The 20,706-nt window shown below is 33.2% G+C and overlaps 1 protein-coding gene, 1 long non-coding RNA gene and 1 pseudogene across 3 annotated transcripts; all 3 read left to right on the plus strand.

Moving 5' to 3' along the window:
- Positions 1-96: 96 nt before the first annotated feature.
- LOC114417732 lies at positions 97-2,512 on the plus strand. Its single transcript, XR_003667899.1, has 4 exons — positions 97-239; positions 1,044-1,103; positions 1,907-2,022; positions 2,329-2,512. It is a non-coding gene; the product is annotated as an uncharacterized LOC114417732 (long non-coding RNA).
- Positions 2,513-3,642: 1,130 nt separating this feature from the next.
- Positions 3,643-9,843, plus strand: LOC114420268 (annotated as a pseudogene).
- Positions 9,844-13,150: 3,307 nt separating this feature from the next.
- Positions 13,151-19,888, plus strand: LOC114420269 (probable leucine-rich repeat receptor-like protein kinase At5g49770). Of its 2 annotated transcripts, none has more exons than XM_028386201.1 (19): positions 13,151-13,457; positions 13,756-13,873; positions 13,961-14,032; positions 14,774-14,848; positions 14,939-15,010; positions 15,165-15,326; positions 15,430-15,504; positions 15,818-15,889; positions 15,968-16,039; positions 16,138-16,206; positions 16,333-16,407; positions 16,522-16,548; positions 16,729-16,872; positions 17,041-17,525; positions 17,618-17,776; positions 17,852-17,988; positions 18,351-18,570; positions 18,643-18,878; positions 19,116-19,888. In XM_028386201.1, exons 1-19 carry the CDS (start codon positions 13,376-13,378, stop codon positions 19,599-19,601), a joined length of 2,838 nt encoding a protein of 945 aa, XP_028242002.1. In that variant the 5' UTR covers positions 13,151-13,375; the 3' UTR covers positions 19,602-19,888. The 2 variants fall into 2 exon arrangements, with proteins under 2 accessions (XP_028242002.1, XP_028242001.1); XM_028386200.1 differs by having other exon boundaries at positions 13,153-13,457; positions 16,518-16,589.
- The last annotated feature ends 818 nt before the right edge of the window (positions 19,889-20,706 follow it).

Genomic DNA, 20,706 nt, shown 5'->3' on the forward strand with positions numbered 1-20,706 from the left:
TAAAAAAATATAATAATAAATATTTAAGGATAAAATAATAAATCATTGGTCGTATGTTAAATTGCATTGCCCTAATTCATCGTATGACAACTTACTTTCCTCATTGTTGTCCAAGCAGAGTGAGTTCCCTATTCTAGCAAGATTGCATGAGACATATAATGAGATCCCTGCATTCCAGGAGGCTCTGCCAGAGAACCAGCCTGATGCAGTACACTTGTTGAACCAGTAATTTGGAACAGGTAAGCTATCTCTAAAGCACTTTGGAATATAATTAAGCTCCATCTATTATTTGCCTCCTTTTTAAAAAAAAAACTTTTCAAATGTGTTTATTTTATAATATACCAATTTTAAGTGGCTTTTTTTTTTTAAATCTGGGGCACAGTTCTTAATTTTCAACTCTATTATTGATTCCATCCCAGAAATGTCAGCTGATATTAAGTTGGAGAAATTGCAGCAGGAGCTCTACTGACTCAGCATCCGGATGAATTTGTTGTTAAAGTATAAAAAGATAATACTCAATATAGCAATAAGGTTGCCACATGCATTGTTTATTGCACACATAATGTACAATTGAATAAATATTGGTTTGGGGTGTATTTCTGTAAAGCCTTATGTTTATTTTCCATTTGATATTCTTCCCGGAATCCCAGTCAATCTAGCTTGATGGATGGCTCTTAATGGTCATGTTTTAGGTTGAATTGGTGTTTCAAAAAGTTACATTGAACTAATTTTAAAACTCACCTTGCGAGCTCTTGAGATCATGTTCACCATTTTCTCCAACCTCAGACCCTACTCAAAAAAGAATTCCTAGGGTGAAAGTCGCTTTACCACGCATTAGATTGAAATATAACAGTTGTACTTATGCTCTGGAGTACAATTTAAATGCACTTCAACTACAAAGTAAACACAAATTCCTAAAAATGACTTGGGTTAGCCATAGCAACTAACACTTGCTCTGTATCTTTGTCAGAGTTTACTTTTCAATTTCATGTTGCACTTCATAACTATTTATAATCTAACAGAGAAATGATTATTGTTTACAGGCAGATTTGTTTTTAGCACCTCAATTAGATGCAGCAATTAAGAGATTCAACGTTGACATGGTTCAATTCGTACCATTTTGGTGGGGAATAAAGGATGATAATAAAATGTTTGAATTTGCTTTGGTATCGTTATTATAGCTTCTTTGATAAAGGGTGTGACGTGATCTTCACTGCCTTCCTACTTATAAATAAAATTTTGAAGGCAAGGCACTTTTAGGCTTTTATCCTTGTGTTTGGTCTACCATCCTGTTCCTAACCAATTGTATATTTGTGTAAACGACGTTGGACCTTAGCAATTAGCTCCAACTTTTTGTTGGGCATCTTTTTAATGAGTAATTGTTTAATACTAACCCTTTAATGTCCTCCAAATTATGCTAGTAATGTAGAAGCCTGTTCTTAGTTATCATACGTAACTTTTTATACAGTATTTTATTCCTTTTTATTGTGTGTATTGTTTTAGAATTTAATTAGAATACAGTGACACCACAATTTTTTTTTTTACATCCTCATCCTATCATACATTGTCATGCAATTAAAAATTGTTGACTTCTATAATAATTATTTTAAAAGTTTAATTTTGTAAAGTTGCTTATACCGTCAACTAATTCAAAATCACCCTTAATTTTAATATATTATTGGTGACTCGGTGTAAAGTTGAATTTTAAATAGTTGATAGTGTAAAAATCTTTAAACCCACACGGTATCAAAATCAAACTCATTTGTTTGAAAATATTTTCATATCGTATAACTTTCCCTTATTTTTATAAATAACTTGGTATTTTGTAATATACAAAATCTTATGTCATAGAACAATATTTATTGTCTAAATTCATAGACCACTATTCCTTTTATTGTTCAAACAGAAGGAATTCCCTACTCTATCAAGATTACACGAGACATATATTGAAGTCCCAGCATTTAGGAAGAACCAGCCAGATGCAGTACATTAGTTGAACCTATAATTTGGGAGTGGTAACTGGTAAGAGATCTATACACTACAGCACTGGAGGCAATTTTTGATAGCCATACGGTTTTTTATTAGCTGTTTTAATTATAACCTCATCTCTATTCATTGGTCCGAATAAAATTCGACTTATTTGATTTGTAATTTTGAGTTTTGCTAGTTCTGTTAATGTGCCGAGGATAATATTATACATTATATTATATAAATTATAATTGGTTTTTATGACTTTGAACACCATAGTTAGATATTCAAAACTTGATTTTAATTGATTGATCATTGATCACAGAGATGTGACCTGATATTAGGTTGGAAATTTTGCAGCAGGAGCGACTGATTGGGCATCATTAGTAACTCTTGCAATAAGGTTGCTGGGTACAATATCATGGACGGCGGATAATAGTGATTTGGTTTGTATAACTAAAAAGCCTTGTGATTATTTACTTTAGATTGCTGCTTTTATACCTTGATGCATGGTTCTTAATGGTCACATGATTCTTTGATCGTTTTTTTTACTTGCATTTTGGACCCTTTTAATGGTCCATGTTTGATTTTGATTTCTCGATGAGAATGTACGTGAAGTGTTACGTGAGATTGAGAGTGGGAAAGAGAGAACAAAGTTTTTTAAAACAAAATAATTATTAAATTACTTAAATAGCACCAAAACGAATTACTTAAAGTAAGATAGTAACTCTTGATTATAATGAGAAATAAAAATAATAATCTTACAAGATCATATATATTTTTTTTGACAGCCTTATCTCTTATCTCATTGTAACGATAGGAGTCGTCCTCCCGCTATATATTTCATATTCTGGCATACTATAAACGGCAACTGAACTGTGTGACAAAAGAGGAGACCACGCAAAGAGAGCCACACTAAGAAATGATAGCTTTCAAACTTTTTGGATTTTGTTTATATATGTACATCACTGGACTGAATGCAGCGGATATGTCAAACATAAATCTTGCTTAAGGTTAATGAGTTGAAAAGTCTGGATAAGGTTTTTGCTTTTGGTTGATGATAAGGTGTTAAATTTGAATGAGACTCGTCGATCAATTATATGCTCAATTCATTTATTAGCGTTTACCAATTCATATTAACTTTATTATATTTTATGAATTTAAATAACCTATTGGGTGGCTCTCGTTGTAAAAGTTTGAGATTCAAACTTAGTTTTTTGCAGGGGTTTCATTTCCGTTCCGTGCGTATGTAATGGCCTTCATCCACCCTTGAATCGAAAAAATAAAAGATTCAAACTTTACTGTGGCATTGTACACTATAAAAATGTATAGAATTTTAAATTAAAATTATCAATTTTTTTATAATGAAAAGTAGTATATTTCTTCATATTGTCTTATATATATTGGTTTAAGTGATGTAAAAAATATTGAGGAAATGATTTAAAATTGGGTAATGCGTTGATTGTCTTACGTGAAAGGATGAAATTGTGTGGTCATCTATCAGCAGCAGAAAATTAATAAATACAAATAAACTTGAGCATGTTAAAATTCAATGCGAGAAATCCTTTTCCTTCTAGTATTTCACTATACGGTTGGTTTAACATGACACATACCTTAAATATGCAGACTGTATCTTATTGACTTTTTCGAACAATAGTGTATGCGGTGGTGACTGGTGAATGGACTCGGAAGGAAGGTGGATTTATATCAAAGGAAATTAAAGGATTCATTATTTATATATATACGGGAAATTAAGTAAGTTATGAGAATGATAATATATTTACTATACTACGTACTTCAGATGATAATGGGAGAAAAAGCTGCAATGCTACCTCTGATGCTTATTCTCAATTATATTATGTTGGTTTCGGTTGCGGTAGCACAAACAAATAATGATGATTGTAAGATCAAACGTTATGTCCCTATATATGCATTACATAATTTGCATATCTCTGTCTCTACGTACCTTTTTCTAAATCAGAAGCTATTCATTATTCAGTTATCTTATCATCCATATAGAGGTTTAATTTGTTTCTCTAGCTAAAATATACCGAGAGAAGAGTATATTCAAGCTATAGAGGCAACTTAATCTTTATATAACAGCTCTTGACTATTCACCATATATTCAGTTCTCTTCCACACATCTACAGTGTAATTAATCATGCCTAGTTTGAATGGTTCTATACGTATACTCTTAATTAATTTTGCATTCAGTCACAGCTCTGGTGTCTCTTACAAGTACCTGGCAGAATAAACCTCTCAATTGGAAGGGATCACCAGATCCCTGTAATGATGGTTGGGATGGAATCAAGTGCATCAACTCACGTGTTACTTCCATGTAGTATACACACATATATCTCTTCTGAATGTCCATTCAAAGTTGTTAATTTGTAGATTTAATTTGATATTAACTTGCTTGCTAGCGAGTATTTCAGAAGATTAACAGGCTTGGATATAAAAGGCGAGCTTTCAGAAGATATCGGGTTACTGTCTGAATTGGAGACGCTGTAGGTTTTTAATTTATTGCACTCAGCATGCTTCTGCAATAAATTATTTATGATTTCATCCCTTTTGATTTCCTTGTTTCTGATTTGTAGAGACCTCTCTCACAATAAGGGCTTAACTGGTTCACTTCCACATTCAATTGGAAATTTGACCAAGCTGTCAAACTTGTAAGGGGAAATTGGTGGAATGTTATAGTACTAAAGATTATACCCCAAAACCGAATTAATTCCTAATGGAAATTAACTGTTGTTTCTCCTTTATGTTCATGTTTCAGATTTCTTGTTGATTGTGGTTTCACTGGTCCTATTCCAGATGAAATAGGATCCCTTAAGGAGCTGGTCTTCTTGTAAGGACTTCTTCTGACTCTACCAGCAAAATATAGTATATATGATCATAACAGAATGAATTAATATTCTGTTATGTGAATGTGACAGTGAAAGTAAGTTAATTTGTACTTTTAATGGCAGATCTTTAAATTCTAACAGCTTTAGTGGAGGAATTCCGGCTTCTATTGGTAATCTACCAAAACTGAATTGGTTAGATATAGCTGACAATCAGCTTGAAGGAACCATTCCCATATCAAGTGGCAGTACACCTGGTCTTGATATGCTTCTCAGTACCAAACACTTGTATGTATAATATTTTGCTTACTCGTTCTTTCTTATAGCCAGCAATGATTTGCTATATATGTCTATCGTCTTACATATATAAATTTCCATTAATATCTACAGTCATTTTGGGAAGAATAAGCTTTCTGGCACAATTCCTCCACAACTTTTTACCTCGGAAATGACTCTTATACATTTGTAAGAGCTGTCCTCATATTTGAACTCATTAAACACGTTAATAGTTAACGAGTATCACATAGTAATAAAAATTGAAAACAATTATTTTAGTTTTTTGAGAATAAAGATTAAAGATTTTTTTCATACAAACTAAAATCTAAATTAACTCATTTTACAGGAATTAAAAACATATTTAAGTTTAATAATATACAAAAATGAGGAGAGTCACTAATTACAATGAATTTTTTTTTGTACAAATGAAAAGTACAATACTTTTCTACCAAAACTAAACCTAGTTGGTTTTTCTTTTAAATTCGCAACTATCAATAGATTCTTGTCTTACTATGCAATACATCTATCTACGTGGATATATTTTGGGGCAGGCTTGTTGAAAACAATCAATTTGAGGGCAACATTCCTTCTACTCTTGGACTTGTTCAGAGTCTACAGGTGGTGTAAGTGTCTCTCTCTCTCTCTCTCTCTCTCTCTCTCTCTCTCTCTCTATATATATATATATATATATATATATATATATATATATATCACATTCTCTTACAACTTATAAAAATAACTTCCTCTTGTTTTGGTCTTCTTTGGCTCAAATATCCTGTTCTGTTCTGCCTACAGGCGCCTTGATGACAATTTGTTAAGAGGACATGTGCCTCTTAACATCAACAATCTTACCCACGTCAATGAGCTGTAAGCTAGCTAGGAGACAAAAATAACTTGTCACAAAACGCTATGTTCTTGTTTTGGGTAGTAACAAGTATATTATTGTTGGTAATTGTAGCAACGATGTAATTAAAGAGGTTTCTGGATTTTTCCTCTCCAGGTACTTGCTCAACAATAAGCTGTCAGGCCCCCTGCCCAACCTTGAGGGAATGAACCAACTCAGCTACTTGTAATTAATAACTTGTGCTTATATTTATATTAGTATTGTTACTGTTATTATATTAGAGTTAATTTTGTGTATTTGTTTTTACATCATGATGACAATTTTATATTATGATTTAACTTGTCACTCAAAGTATGTATCAGTATTACTTTTTTTTTTTGAGAATGAGCAACTTTTTGAAGGGATATGAGCAACAACAGTTTTGATGAATCGGATTTTCCAGCATGGATTTCGACTCTTAAGTCTTTGTCAACACTGTACGTACGTCTTTCTCCATGCATTTATTCCACCAAGATCTCTATGCATGATGTCAAGTTTATAGCTAGCTCTTGTTTTTTCATGACAGGAAGATGGTAAACACAGGACTTCAAGGGCAGATTCCTGATTCTTTGTTTAGCCTTTCCAAGTTAAAGAACGTGTGAGTACCTACGACCTACCTCTACCTGCGCCTATTTTGATTTTTCTTAGTGTGAGTTTGTGACCAAAATATATATGAACTTGTTTAATTTAATTTAACGTGTGAACATAGGATACTAAAAGACAATAAAATCAACGGTAGCCTGGACATTGGCGACACATACAGCAAGCAACTGCAATTCATTGATTTGCAGAACAATAAAATTGAAGACTTCAAGCAACAAGACATGGCACCCTCCAGTCTCAAGATAATGTAAGCCACTATAAATTGAGTTAGACAATAAAACAATTTTTAGGGGACAAATTGATTGCTAGCTAACAAGTAAGTAGTATGTACGAAAACTAACATTTTTGTTTAAAACTTTATCCCTTTCTTTGATGCTTACTATTTATCTTCAGACTTGTTCAGAACCCAGTTTGCGAGGAATCATCAGGAGTGACAAAGGGTTACTGCTCCATCCCAGAGCTGAGTGTACCATCATCGACAACAGGAAAGAATTGTGAACCTGCTACCTGCAGTTCCGGTGAGGTTTTCAGCGCCCACTGCAAATGCTCACATCCATACACGGGAACTTTAAGGTTCAGAACACCCTCTTTCTTCGACTGGGGAAATGATACCTCCCTCCAGGAACGTCTTATGCATACCTTTCAGTTTTGTAATCTACCTGTGGATTCAGTTTCCTTGAGCATTCGTGATAACTACCCATCTCTTGAATTCACCTTACAAATATTCCCTTCAAGCCGTGATTATTTCAGCCAAGGAGAGATTCTGAGAATAAGTTCTGCACTAAGCAACCTCACTATGGATGCCTTTTATTTTTATCCTGATGAATATGAACACTATGGTATGCTGGTATCTATTTTATTTTCCACCTGGTGTGTGTGTGTATATATATATATATATTAATGCTGTTGATTATTTCAATGCTCCATTTTTATCACATAGCTTTTGTCTCTTATCATTTAGAAGAACCTACCGAGTCAAGTAAATCATCAAATGCTGGCTTCATAATTAGAGCAGCAATTGGCGGTGGTTCTTCCCTGCTTGTGTTACTACTCCTCACAGGGGGTTGTGCTTTATGGCTAAAGAAAAAGGCAGAAAAAGCAATCCAACAAAATTTCCCGTTTGGTATGATAAATTATATACGTACTTAGCTTCTGCTTTACTAGTTTGTTTAATTAATGTTTAGTTCCACTCATGCAGGAAGCGGGGACCCGATTGACAGCAATAGTGGCATCCCTCAGTTAAAAGGGACAAGGAGATTCTTTTTTGAAGAGCTTCAGAAATACACCAACAAATTTTCGCAAGATAATGATATTGGATCCGGGGGCTATGGAAAGGTCTTTAATGTTTCTTTTTATTTTCAAAGAGCTGCTAATGTTTAGCTACGTATGAAACAAGTCTCCATATCAACTATTCAATTTCAACTCATTTTCACCAATTTATATGGAACTCTTCCCTTCAATAATTTTTTACTACTATCAATTTATTTAGTGTGCTTGGTAAGCTTCTCAAATTAATTATGCTTCATGATGTAATAATATTGGTCAAATTTCGTGCCTAAATTTTAACATAAAGATATGTGCAAATCATGGAGATTCAACCCGAACATAATGTCTCATGTCTGAGAGTTTAATTAATGCTGACAGGTTTATCGAGGAATTCTACCCAATGGGCAACTCATAGCCATAAAACGAGCTAAAAAAGAATCTATTCATGGAGGGCTCCAGTTTAAAGCTGAGGTTGAGCTTCTATCAAGGGTCCACCATAAGAATCTTGTCAGCCTTTTGGGTTTCTGTTTTGAGCGAGGAGAACAAATTCTGGTGTATGAGTATGTTTCAAATGGAACTTTAAAGGATGCTATCTTAGGTACATATGTTAATTAATACCCTTATTATAGCAGAGATTAGTGTTTATACTTTATAGTTTCTTTGGACAGCTCAACTAGATCATTTATTCTACTTCCACCTTTGGGGAACTATTAATTTTCCCAGGTGGGCCAAAGTCGAAGCAGTAAAAGATATTTCATGTCTGTTTGTCTTTGTCATAGAGATATATATGTTTTGATGAATAAAATAAGAGGGTATGTGTAGGTTATTGATCTCTTCTATGAAAGGTGCCAATTACTTCACAGATATATCATTGTTACGGCATTTGTTCAAATTATGAAGCCAAGAAAATAATAGTGATTGACTCAACCCTTTCTTATACCCATGCATGTGATATATATGCAGGGAATTCAGTAATTAGGTTGGACTGGACTAGACGACTAAAAATAGCACTTGATATTGCAAGGGGCTTGGATTATCTTCATCAACATGCCCATCCTGCTATCATCCACAGGGACATCAAATCAAGCAACATTTTGCTGGACGAGTGTTTGAATGCTAAAGTTGCTGATTTTGGTCTTTCCAAGATGGTTGATTTTGGAAAGGATCATGTTACCACTCAAGTAAAAGGGACGATGGTTGGTGCTTGATACCTTATTTGCTACACTACTACCCGAAAAAAAATATCATGACTACTAAATGAATGTTGAACATGGTTGATTTCATGTTTGCATTGTTTTTAAAAACTCATTAAGTAGTAGTAATAAATTATTGTTCTTGATGCAGGGATACTTAGATCCAGAGTATTATACAAGTCAGCAATTGACGGAGAAGAGTGATGTTTATAGCTATGGAGTGTTAATGTTGGAGTTGATAACTGCAAAAAGACCAATTGAACGAGGGAAGTATATTGTGAAGGTGGTTAGGAAAGAAATTGATAAGACTAAAGATTTATATGGTCTTGAGAAGATTCTGGACCCAACCATTGGTCTAGGGTCAACATTGAAGGGTTTGGAGATGTTTGTGGATCTTGCAATGAAGTGTGTTGAAGATTCACGTCCTGACAGGCCTACAATGAATGATGTGGTGAAAGAAATTGAAAATGTGTTGCTGTTAGCTGGTTTGAACTGCTCAACTGAATCAAATTCATCTCGCTATGACGAGGTAAGTGTGCAATTCTCACCATCCCTACAGCAATGAGGATCTCTTGTTTCAAGCCTATATGATTGAACGGAAAATCTTGGATGAATGCGTTTAAACCGAACTGGTTTGTATATTAGAGCCTTAAGAAGGCCTAGTCTTAATATTTCTGACCTACTAATACTTTTATTACGTACAACAATATACATATATATGCGTGTAAATGTTACTGGTTAATTATTTTGTATAATAAAGTGACATTGCCAAAAATTACATTGGTTCCAAGCTGAAATTTTCAATATACTCAAATAAAAACCCTCAAATTATTTCATAAATATAGAGTTACACAATTCTTACATTAATTTATACCATCAAACTTACAAATAATCGATTAGTAATTGGTTCATTAATATAAGAATTATAAGTAAAACTTCTCGCGCTCATAAAATGTAACAAACAAAAAGAAAACTATTTAATAGAGTCTAGGGAAGATGCTTCACGATCTTAAGGCACGTGATTGGACTCTCTAGAATGTCTTGAATCTTTTGGTGACTCTAAATCAGCCAACTAAAATTAAAACAAGTCATGAATTAAATATTAAACAATTAAATTAGCTATAGACTCAGTTTGTTATAGACAAACATGTACACTTTTGCAGAAGGTCTTTATCTTACAGCTCCCATCGATGTCATGAGTCAAGGAACAAATCTTGCATCCAAAAAGGACCAAATGAAATATAAATTTAAGGTCCACACATCAAAATACACAACGTTTTGCAGCCCATTACTATTCACACCTGTGAATTATTCAATCCTTCCATCTTTTCAGAAAAAAGTGTTTTTTGACGAAAATATTCTCAACATTTAACACTCTCACAACACAGTGAAAATAGTTTTTTGCGTATCAGTCAAGATAGACAACAAAAATTTGTTTACTTTGTTAAAAAAAAACACGACGAAATTAAAATTTTATTGTATATTTTGGTTACATATACTACAGAAATAAGTGTATCTTGACCAGGCACATAGCGAAAATTTATCATTGTTGTGTGAGAAAAACTACTATATTGTGTGATTAATTATATAATATATTTTTAAAGAAGTTTAATTAAAATTAATTCTTAAGTTACTTTAGTAAATAAGTTGATATATATAAATGAGGTAAGAATAGCATAAATTTGACATCACTAATTAAGTTAGAGAAAAATTCTGCATTATGAAGGAATTAATCATGGAAGGTGAAGTAAAAATATCTTTAACGCAAAAAAGAAAAAAGAAATCAAGTGACTATCAGTATCAGCTTTCGCCATCGACGTTAATGCTTTTCCACAATGGCAACTCAACTTTGGGAGCATGCGACAACTAAAACTAACGGAGTCCTCCGAAAATTATTATTTTATTAGAGCTGAAACATTCAAAGGCATTGGTAATCTAGTATAGTTCCACAAACATTCAATTCTGTGTCTTTACTAATTTTTCGTGGATACCTTTCTAACACACTTTCTAATTATTAAGTGCTTTCATTTTAATGGCTTAAGCTTTTAATTTAGAACAAAAAGTCTTTTATACAAATTTAGTAAATATAAATTTGAGCTGGTGTGAAATTGCTTTATGTGATTCTGGCACAATTTAACGTTAACCATGTTCAATGAAAGTAAAATACTTAAATTATTACTCTAAACATACTTTTTTTTTTACAGATAATCTAAAGATACTTGGGGTATTGAACGGGTCTAAAAAATCTAGACATCAATATTAAATGGATCCTTTAAAGAGATGCCAACAAGGTGAGTCTAGACTGAGTTAGGGAGAAAGATTGGAGTTGGATGTCCTTTTAGAGGATCTGTCTATGTCGTTCTAGCTTCTTTGCCTTTGTTTCGAGTTTCCCATGTACTCAACAAAAAAAAAAACAGTTTTTGACATCAATTCTATTTTTTTATATATATAATAAGAGCCTTTTCAAATAAATTTTAAAAACATGTTACGTTTTATAAATTCGAATAAAATACTTAATTTTTTTTCTTCAAATGTCCACTTAAGCAATATAAATATTGTAGCACTTCATCTGTTTTAAAACTTTTTTAAGAAATTAAATCAATTTTGTTTTATTCATGCATAGTTTTAGAATAAACAATATATTACTTATATTATATTTTTATTGTTATTTTTAATATCTTTATCTAATGAAATAAGAGAAATTATTATTTATTGATCTAAGTGATAAAAAGTTTGTTCTTCTTTAAATATAGTCTCCAATTTTAGTTTTGTTAATATAAAAAGTATATTATTACTTCTGGTTTACACTACAACTTATTTCTTACTTATAAATAGGAGCGTAGTACATATCAAAAAGTTTTACACCCTAAATGATTTTATCCTACATGGTTATGATTAATTAAAAAGTAACTTTCACTGAAAGTCCCAAACATTAAAAAAGGGCGTTAATTTTCTAAAGAACCACAACTTTTTTTTTTGTTACGTATTACTCACCTAATTAAGTTTTAAAGTTTTTTTTTTTATTTCTTACACACTTTTACAGTTTATTCACACGGGTAAACATTTGCATATCTACTACACACTAAAATAAAACTTTTGCTAATATATAAGTATCCTTAAGATTAATTAAAGAATATTCAGTAAATATATTTCTAAATAAGTTAATAAACCTAAATATATAAATAAGTTAATGAAATTTAAATTTTAACTAGACTAAAGTATTGAAATCTTATAATGATAAAAGATTAATATAATGGTAATAGCATTAGTTATTTAAATAAATTAACCCATTAAGTTTTAAAAAATTAAAAAATCTTAAAATTTGACCTTTTTCATGTACAAAAGGATCTAACTTTTTAGTTAACAGTCTTGTTGGTCATCAATAAATTAATAAGTACTTTTTTATATAAAATATGATAAAAATATTTTCATGACATTAAATATTATATTTTTAATATAAATATTTTTAAAATAATAATATAATGGTTGATAAAATAGTTCAACTAAATAGATTATGAAAATGTAGTTTAATACATAAGTCGCCAAGTGGGGGATATAGTATGATTGACTTGACTTATTCCAATACTTTAGGCTATGTTTTGATTTGGATTGATAATAAGAGATAGAGTGGAGGAGGATGAAGATGGAATGAGAAGGTAATAATAAGATTGTTTAAATTTTATAAATTAAGATGGTATTTATTTTAAAAAAATGGATTGGAATTCATTTTATTCTATTATTTATATTGATTTTCTTGTTTTTAATTTGGGAAGAATGTGATATAGTTCAAATATTTTAATTTGGTCTATAACCAATATGGAGATTATAACATGTTTACCAAAAATAAATATCCTGAGCAGAGGCCAATAAATCCTCTAACTAATTGAATGGTTGGCATGCCATAAATGCTGACGATAAGAGTTGCATTGCATTGCACGACTACGTCAATGCTACACTCCAATGAGTTAATGGCAGTCTCCACCAGGCACCAGCTATCTAACTGGTAATTCAATGCATTCTCCCCCACGCTGACACTGACACTACGACCATGCTGTAATACTCAACTTCATTTTTTCTTTTTTCTTCAAAGATCATGTAAAAAAATGTCAAGATAAATCTTTCAAGAGGTTCCTAAAAAGGAATATACATATCTGTGACATATATTGGGGAGGAAAAACTTTAATGTCTAGTACAACATTTCTTGACTTTTCCTTCTACTCTTTTAGTTTAGTGTTGACTTTTGCTGTATAATTAATGTATAGTGAATGGAAGGTGGATAGGAAAGGATTTTAGTTAAGTTATCAGAGTGGTGAGATTTTGAGATCCATTTGAAGTTGATAATGAGCCAAAGAGTATTAGTAGTCCTGCTGCTTGTTTTGAATTATGTGTTGGTTGCAGAAGGAGAAACAGCTGATGGAGATTGTGAGTTCAGTTTTCTAGCTATATCCTATGTGTTTGATCCTTTTCTTTACATGTGAATGCCATGTTTGTTATAATGCTCATTTATTAAATGTTTATAGTTCGTAGAACTAAGCTTTAGTAAGTTCAAAACCAGAAGCACTGGACCTGCTTTAGTAAGTTAAGATAAACCAAATTTGTGTCTTGCATGTTTTAGAAAAAGTTTGTCAGTATTAATTATTTCTTCTGCTCATCTTCAGAGCAATCAAAAGTTATACAACTCTGCATAAGATCTCAGTGACTGAATTGTATTCTTTGGCAGTGACCACATTTTTGTCTCTTATAAATACCTGGGAGAACACCCCTCCTAATTGGGTGGGTTCAGATCCTTGTGATGATTGGGTTGGAATCAAGTGCAAGAATTCACACATTACATCAATGTAGCGTCTCTTACCTGATACGCTCGGTTGTTGTTTCATTCTCCAGAATTTGTTTTTGAGATATTAACTTGATTGCTAGTATTTCAGAACATTATCAAGCACCGGTTTGGCTGGTCAGCTTTCTGGAGATATTGGATCACTATCTGAATTAGAGACTTTGTAAGTATTTTATTTTGAGTATGTGCTTGTACCATATCAAATTTAAGTCACACCTGGAGGATGTCAAACACTGCTCAGTTTCCACCCTATTAACTGTGACCAGAAGGCAATGATCAAGCCATGAGTGTGTGTCATATACCTCAAGCGAGGACAATTTGCCACTGGGATTTGCATGATGCATCCAGAAAGTATTAGTGTTAAGCTAACACTTGGGAAATGGCTTAAGACTTGTATATTATTTCCATGGTTTTTACGTATTTTATTATTTATCAAGAATTTATTTTTAAAAAATAGGGATACAGAAAACAAGGATCAGGAATCCTCAGAATCCATGTAACAAAATCAGCATATGTTGCATTTCATTCTATCCAAATGCATCTTTTGCATGCAAAAGGAGCATTACTCCATAACATCTAACCTTCTTTCTACCAGTACCCAAACATAAGGCACAGAAAAATGTCTAATACTTGCTACGAACCCAAAGAACCTACTTCCACTCACCACTGCTTAGAAATCTGACAATGCAGAAAGGGATGTTTGGCAGAAACTCCTGTGACATAGCACAAACATCTGATGACAAACACTTCGTGTGGACAATGTACTTGAACCAATAATATTAATTCCATTAATTATCTGTCTAAACTAAGCTCAGAGAGAAAGCAGTTTTTATGATTTGATCTCTTTTTTAATTCTTGATTTTTCTTTTTTTGCTTTAAGTAACTACCGATTTTTCTCTTATAGGGATCTATCTTACAACAAGGACTTGACTGGACCACTTCCAGAATCCATTGGGGAATTGAAGAAGCTGGCAACCTTGTAATGCAGAATAGATTGCTACTAACTCAAATCTGAATTAGTTTTGATAAAAAATCCTAACAAACCAGATGTTTTCTCGTTTGTCAACAGAATTCTTGTTGGTTGTAGCTTCAAGGGTCCTATTCCAGACAGCATAGGAAATATGCAGGAGCTCCTCTTCTTGTAACGATTTTTTAACTACATTATTCTAGTGAAAAAAATTGAAAAGATTTTGTAGTTGGTCCAACTGAAAATTCATGAATGATGGTTTCGTGTTCATTTTGTAATACAATGATCATCTTGGACCCAAGTCTAAATCATTTACTTTCAATTGCAGATCATTAAATTCCAATAGCTTTAGTGGACCAATTCCTCATTCTATTGGTAATCTATCAAAGCTTTATTGGTTAGATTTAGCTGACAATCAACTTCAAGGGAACATCCCGGTATCTAGTGGCGACATATCTGGTCTTGATAAGTTACACCATGCCAAGCATTTGTATGTCACCTCCCTTATGCATTAGTTGGATTACCAATTCTTTTCTAAACATGATTTGCTTTGTACATACCAAAACCCATCAACGCATTTCCATTATATACAGTCATCTTGGGAAGAATAATCTCTCAGGCAGTATTCCTCCTCAACTTTTTAGCTCGGAAATGGCTCTGATTCATGTGTAAGAACTGTTCTGACATTTTTCATTTAGACTCTTATCAATATAATTGAACATGTGTAGCATATATTGAATTAGTATAGAAAACGGGTAAAAGCTTCTACAATAAAAAATGCACCTGTCACAAGCTCATAATTTAGCACATTTGTTTGTTTTTCTGCCGGGGTATTTATACTATTAGACTCCTTCTGCTGATGCATGTATACACACATTACTAACGTGTCTAGCTTTTATTGGATACAAGAATATCTTCCATGTTTCAACCTTCCCTGTTAAAAAAATATATACCTGTCAACCTGAAAATTTTCTTGGGCAGGCTTTTGGAAAGCAATCAACTCACTGACAAGATTCCACCTACCCTTGGACTAGTTCAGAGTCTGGAGGTGGTGTAAGTGTCTATATTAATCCTCAAACAAGTTCGTGATTTTTTGCTGCTCTTGGCATTAATATACTATTGTGTGTGTAGGCGCTTAGATGGTAATTCATTAAATGGACCTGTGCCTCCAAACATCAACAATCTTACTCATGTTCAAGATCTGTAAGCAAACATAAAGAACATGTGAAACATTTCATTTCTTTGAATGCATAATTTTACTTGAAAAATGAACTTTTTTGGGTTCAATTTATGCGTTTCAGGTACTTGTCCAACAATAAACTGTCAGGCTCCCTGCCAAACCTTACTGGAATGAATGCCCTCAGCTATCTGTAATTTGCAAAGCATTTAGCTATGATATTTATTGTGATTGTTGTTACTGTCGTTCTGTACCCTTTGTTCATTCAAAGTTATTGCTACCTTGTAATAATGAGTAACTTTTTTAATCTATTTTGAAGGGACATGAGCAACAATAGTTTTAAGCCATTGGATTTTCCAGGATGGTTTTCAACTCTTAAGTCCTTAACAACATTGTAAGTCTTTCCTTGTGCACTTCTTTGACCTTTCACTGCCCTCTCTCTCTCTGTTTCTGCTATCAAGACTTACGTTTAGTTACACGGTTAGCTCTTGCTTTTCGTGGCAGAAAGATGGAGAGAACACAACTTCAAGGACAGGTTCCTACTTCTTTGTTTACACTTATCAATTTACAGATTGTGTAAGTACACCTGTCTTGACTGGTGAAAGTTTCAATATAATGGATACCAAGAACTGAGAAGACATGCTCAAAAGTAATTAAACATAATTGTCATTGAAACAGTAATATATAATATTTATATCCTAACGTCTGATCATAGGGTTCTAAAAGACAACAAAATAAATGGTACCTTGGATATCGGCTCCTCCTACAGCAATCAGCTGCGACTTGTTGATTTTGAGACTAATTCAATTGACAGCTTTGAGCAAAAAGACGAAGTTCCAAATGTGAAAATCAAGATAATGTAAGCCAAATGTTATAATGGTGCTGACCGTTTTTGTATATGTCATCGCATAGAATTAGTAATTTGATTAGTTTTAAGGTGGTTTCATTTTTCTGCAGTAGTCGATATGAGATTTGAACCTTTGTTTCACTTAGCCTTATTTTCAATTAACTGCACTTTTCCCTGCAGACTTAAAGATAACCCAATTTGTCAAGAAAATGGAGAACTAGAAAGCTACTGCTCCTCTTCTCAACCCAATGTCTCATATTCAACACCACTAAATAACTGTCAACCTGGTACCTGCAGTTCAGAACAGATTCTTAGTCCCAACTGTATATGCGCATATCCATATTCAGGAACCTTAACTTTCAGGTCACCTCCCTTTTTGGACTTTGATAACAAAACTTACTACTCAATGCTTGAGGAGGGTCTTATGAACTCTTTTAAGTCTCATTTTCTACCTGTGGATTCGGTTTTGTTGAGCCATCCAAGTAAGGATTCAACTCAGTATCTCGAATTGAGCTTACAAGTCTTCCCATCAGGACAGAATCATTTCAATCGAACAGGGGCTTTTAGCATTGGTTTTCTGCTTAGCAACCAGACTTTTAAGCCTCCTAAAGTTTTTGGACCATTTTATTTTGTTGGAGATAAATATGAACACTTTGAAAACTCTGGTAAATTTCTTTCCCACACAGTTTAATAAAATTAATAGTACTAATTGCTCCGTTTTTTTATAATCTTTCTCTTCACATTTCTTGTCATGTAGAAGGATTGACTGAATCGAGTAAATCTTCAAACATTGGAATCATAATTGGGGCAGCAGTGGGTGGTTTGGTCCTGCTAGTGTTACTACTACTAGCAGGTCTTTATGCTTTCCGCCAAAAGAAAAGGGCCGAAAAAGCAATTGGACAAAGCAATCCCTTTAGTAAGTTAGCTCTTGCTTTCTAATCATTCACATGGTATTGATTTAATTAACATCCTTAAATTTCACATAATGCAGGACGCTGGGATACAGCTTCGAGCAAGAGTGAGGTCCCTCAGTTGACAGAAGCAAGGATGTTTTCTTTTGAAGAGCTTAAAAAATACACCAAAAATTTTTCTCAAGTCAATGGCATTGGATCTGGGGGTTTTGGGAAGGTATTGAATGTTAGTACTTTTAAGCTTGAACGTGCTATCGTGATTTAGGTGTTTAGCTACAAAACTGATTAAAAAGCTTCCTTCGATATGTGTTTTCCATCAATTAAACGCTTCTTTTTATAATTTTTTAGTGAAAACTACTTGGATGTGCTTTTAATGCTTCTCACAAATTCTATTATATTGGAAAATATTTATGTATAAATTTAATTTAGAAAGAAACAAGTATGATGACACAATTAAGCATTGCCTGACATATAGCATACTCTTACTGTCAATGCATTTATGTGAACATGATTGTATTATTAACTGTAACACAAGTTCATGTCTGTTTATAATTCTTATGTGTAAATGTCCACACACAGGTTTATAAGGGAAACCTTCCCAATGGACAAGTGATAGCAATAAAACGAGCTCAAAAAGAATCTATGCAGGGAAAGCTTGAGTTTAAAGCGGAAATTGAGCTCCTATCAAGGGTCCACCATAAGAATCTTGTCAGCCTTGTGGGATTCTGCTTTGAGCACGAAGAACAAATGCTGGTTTATGAGTATGTTCAAAATGGAAGTTTAAAGGACGCTCTCTCAGGTACTTATCCACCTGGTTACCTTCAACAAAGTTTAGTCAGATAACCTGATAACATGGATATGGTCAATGCAGGGAAGTCAGGAATTAGATTAGATTGGATTAGAAGGCTAAAAATTGCCCTTGGTACTGCCCGTGGTTTGGCTTATCTTCACGAACTTGTTAATCCTCCCATCATACATAGGGACATCAAATCAAACAATATTTTGCTGGATGACCGCCTGAATGCCAAAGTTTCTGATTTTGGTCTCTCCAAGTCTATGGTTGATTCTGAGAAAGATCATGTTACCACTCAAGTTAAAGGAACAATGGTTAGTATAGTATCTTCCCAACCTCCACAACTTACAGTAAAGAAAATGGCATTTTTTGCTAAATAAAAGGGAGAGCATAATTTCATGGCAATTTGTTTTTTTTTTTTTTTTTTACTAATTAACAGGGTCCATAATGCAACTTACATCTTTATGTAGAGCGAGCAAAAAATTATAGGTATCCCAGAAATTATATGGCATAAAACAAACTTCAATGCTAATGGTGTGTTTGTGATGTAGGGTTACTTGGATCCAGAGTATTATATGTCTCAACAATTGACTGAGAAGAGTGACGTTTATAGCTTTGGAGTGCTCATGTTGGAGCTGATTTCAGCAAGAAGGCCGTTGGAACGAGGGAAGTATATTGTGAAAGAGGTTAGGAATGCACTTGATAAGACAAAAGGGTCATATGGTCTTGATGAGATCATTGACCCAGCCATTGGTCTAGCGTCCACCACACTGACACTGAGCGGTTTTGACAAGTTTGTGGATATGACCATGACATGTGTTAAAGAGTCAGGTTCTGACAGACCTAAAATGAGTGATGTGGTAAGAGAAATCGAAAACATCTTGAAGTCAGCCGGTGCAAACCCCACTGAGGAATCACCCTCCATCTCTTCTAGTTATGAGGAGGTCAGCAGAGGGAGCTCAAGCCATCCTTATAATAGCAACGACACCTTTGATTTGAGTGCAGGACTTCCATATCCAAAAGTTGACCCCAAGTAATCCATAATTCACTACCTCAAATCCAAATTGTTTATATATATACAAGTTTACTAAATGTTGAGCCAGTGTGTGTACATAGTGCATGTTTGGATTTCAGTTCAAAATGCCATGCACCAATTCCAAAATAAAGGTAGGGTCTAGATGCTTTTACAAACTTCATCTTGCTACAAATGTTCGTTTGGAATTGTAAAACAAACATGCACATGATCTTTAGCTTGAGATTGGACACGTCATCCGAACTTCTTATCAGTATTTTGAATATCATTGATTACTGTTGGTTTTGATCATTCTGTTGGTGACATGCCTGCTTCTTTTGTGCATAGTCTTCATTTTGAGCTTCATTAATTTCCTCGTCTTTCTTCTCCAAAGGTTTAGAGGAGAAAGGAAAAAAAAGGGATAGAAGCCCAAAGAGGTGAACAAATGTTCATGTTATTATAATTTAAAGGCAATGACAAGGGAATTGGTATTGCGATACAAAGATACATGAAGAAATATGATTCCATGTCCTGTGCGTGTTTTTAATTATTCTATAGAAATTTGGTCATTGTGAAGCACCGTGTGGATGTTCAGGGAATTTCAAAACAAAATAAAAACATAATAGTGAAAATATATTCGGTTAGTGTGGTTTAAATTGAAAAAAAATATATAACTTATTTTTATTTTCTGTTTTCATTTTTTTAAAAACAGTGTTTGTTTTCAAATTTTAAAACATGTTTATGTTTATTTGACTTCTTATAATTATCTGTTTAAATTTAGAAAACAAAAATATTGCAAATGCATGTGTTTTGTTCTCATTCGTCTCATCTTGAACTTTGAACACTGACTCTGGTGTTTTTTTTATCATGTGGTTGATAACAATTCTCTTTTCTCTTCTCTATCTTATATGTGATTGCTAAAAATTTATCATAAACATGACCTATAGTCTTTGTCAAAATATAACTTAGTTATTTTCATTACCATGATTATTATCACGTTGTTATTTCACATTTCTCTCTTATACTACTACACCTTTCCTTTCTAAAAACGGTATTGCAACCCAGAAGACAGAAGGGTCCTTCTCTCCAAATCAAGAGCACAAACTACGGCAACTATGCGTACATAGAGT

The sequence above is a fragment of the Glycine soja genome, chromosome 7 (genome assembly GCF_004193775.1).
Source record: "Glycine soja cultivar W05 chromosome 7, ASM419377v2, whole genome shotgun sequence".
In the NCBI taxonomy this organism is placed as follows: Eukaryota; Viridiplantae; Streptophyta; class Magnoliopsida; order Fabales; family Fabaceae; genus Glycine; species Glycine soja.

Coding starts and splice junctions, on each gene's coding strand:
- LOC114420269 (XM_028386200.1), top strand. CDS start 13,376: ATGAGCCAAAGAGTATTAGTAGTCCTGCTGCTTGTTTTGAATTATGTG. Junction 13,458..13,755: donor AGAAACAGCTGATGGAGATT/GTGAGTTCAGTT, acceptor ATTCTTTGGCAG/TGACCACATTTTTGTCTCTT. Junction 18,571..18,642: donor TTTAAAGGACGCTCTCTCAG/GTACTTATCCAC, acceptor TGGTCAATGCAG/GGAAGTCAGGAATTAGATTA.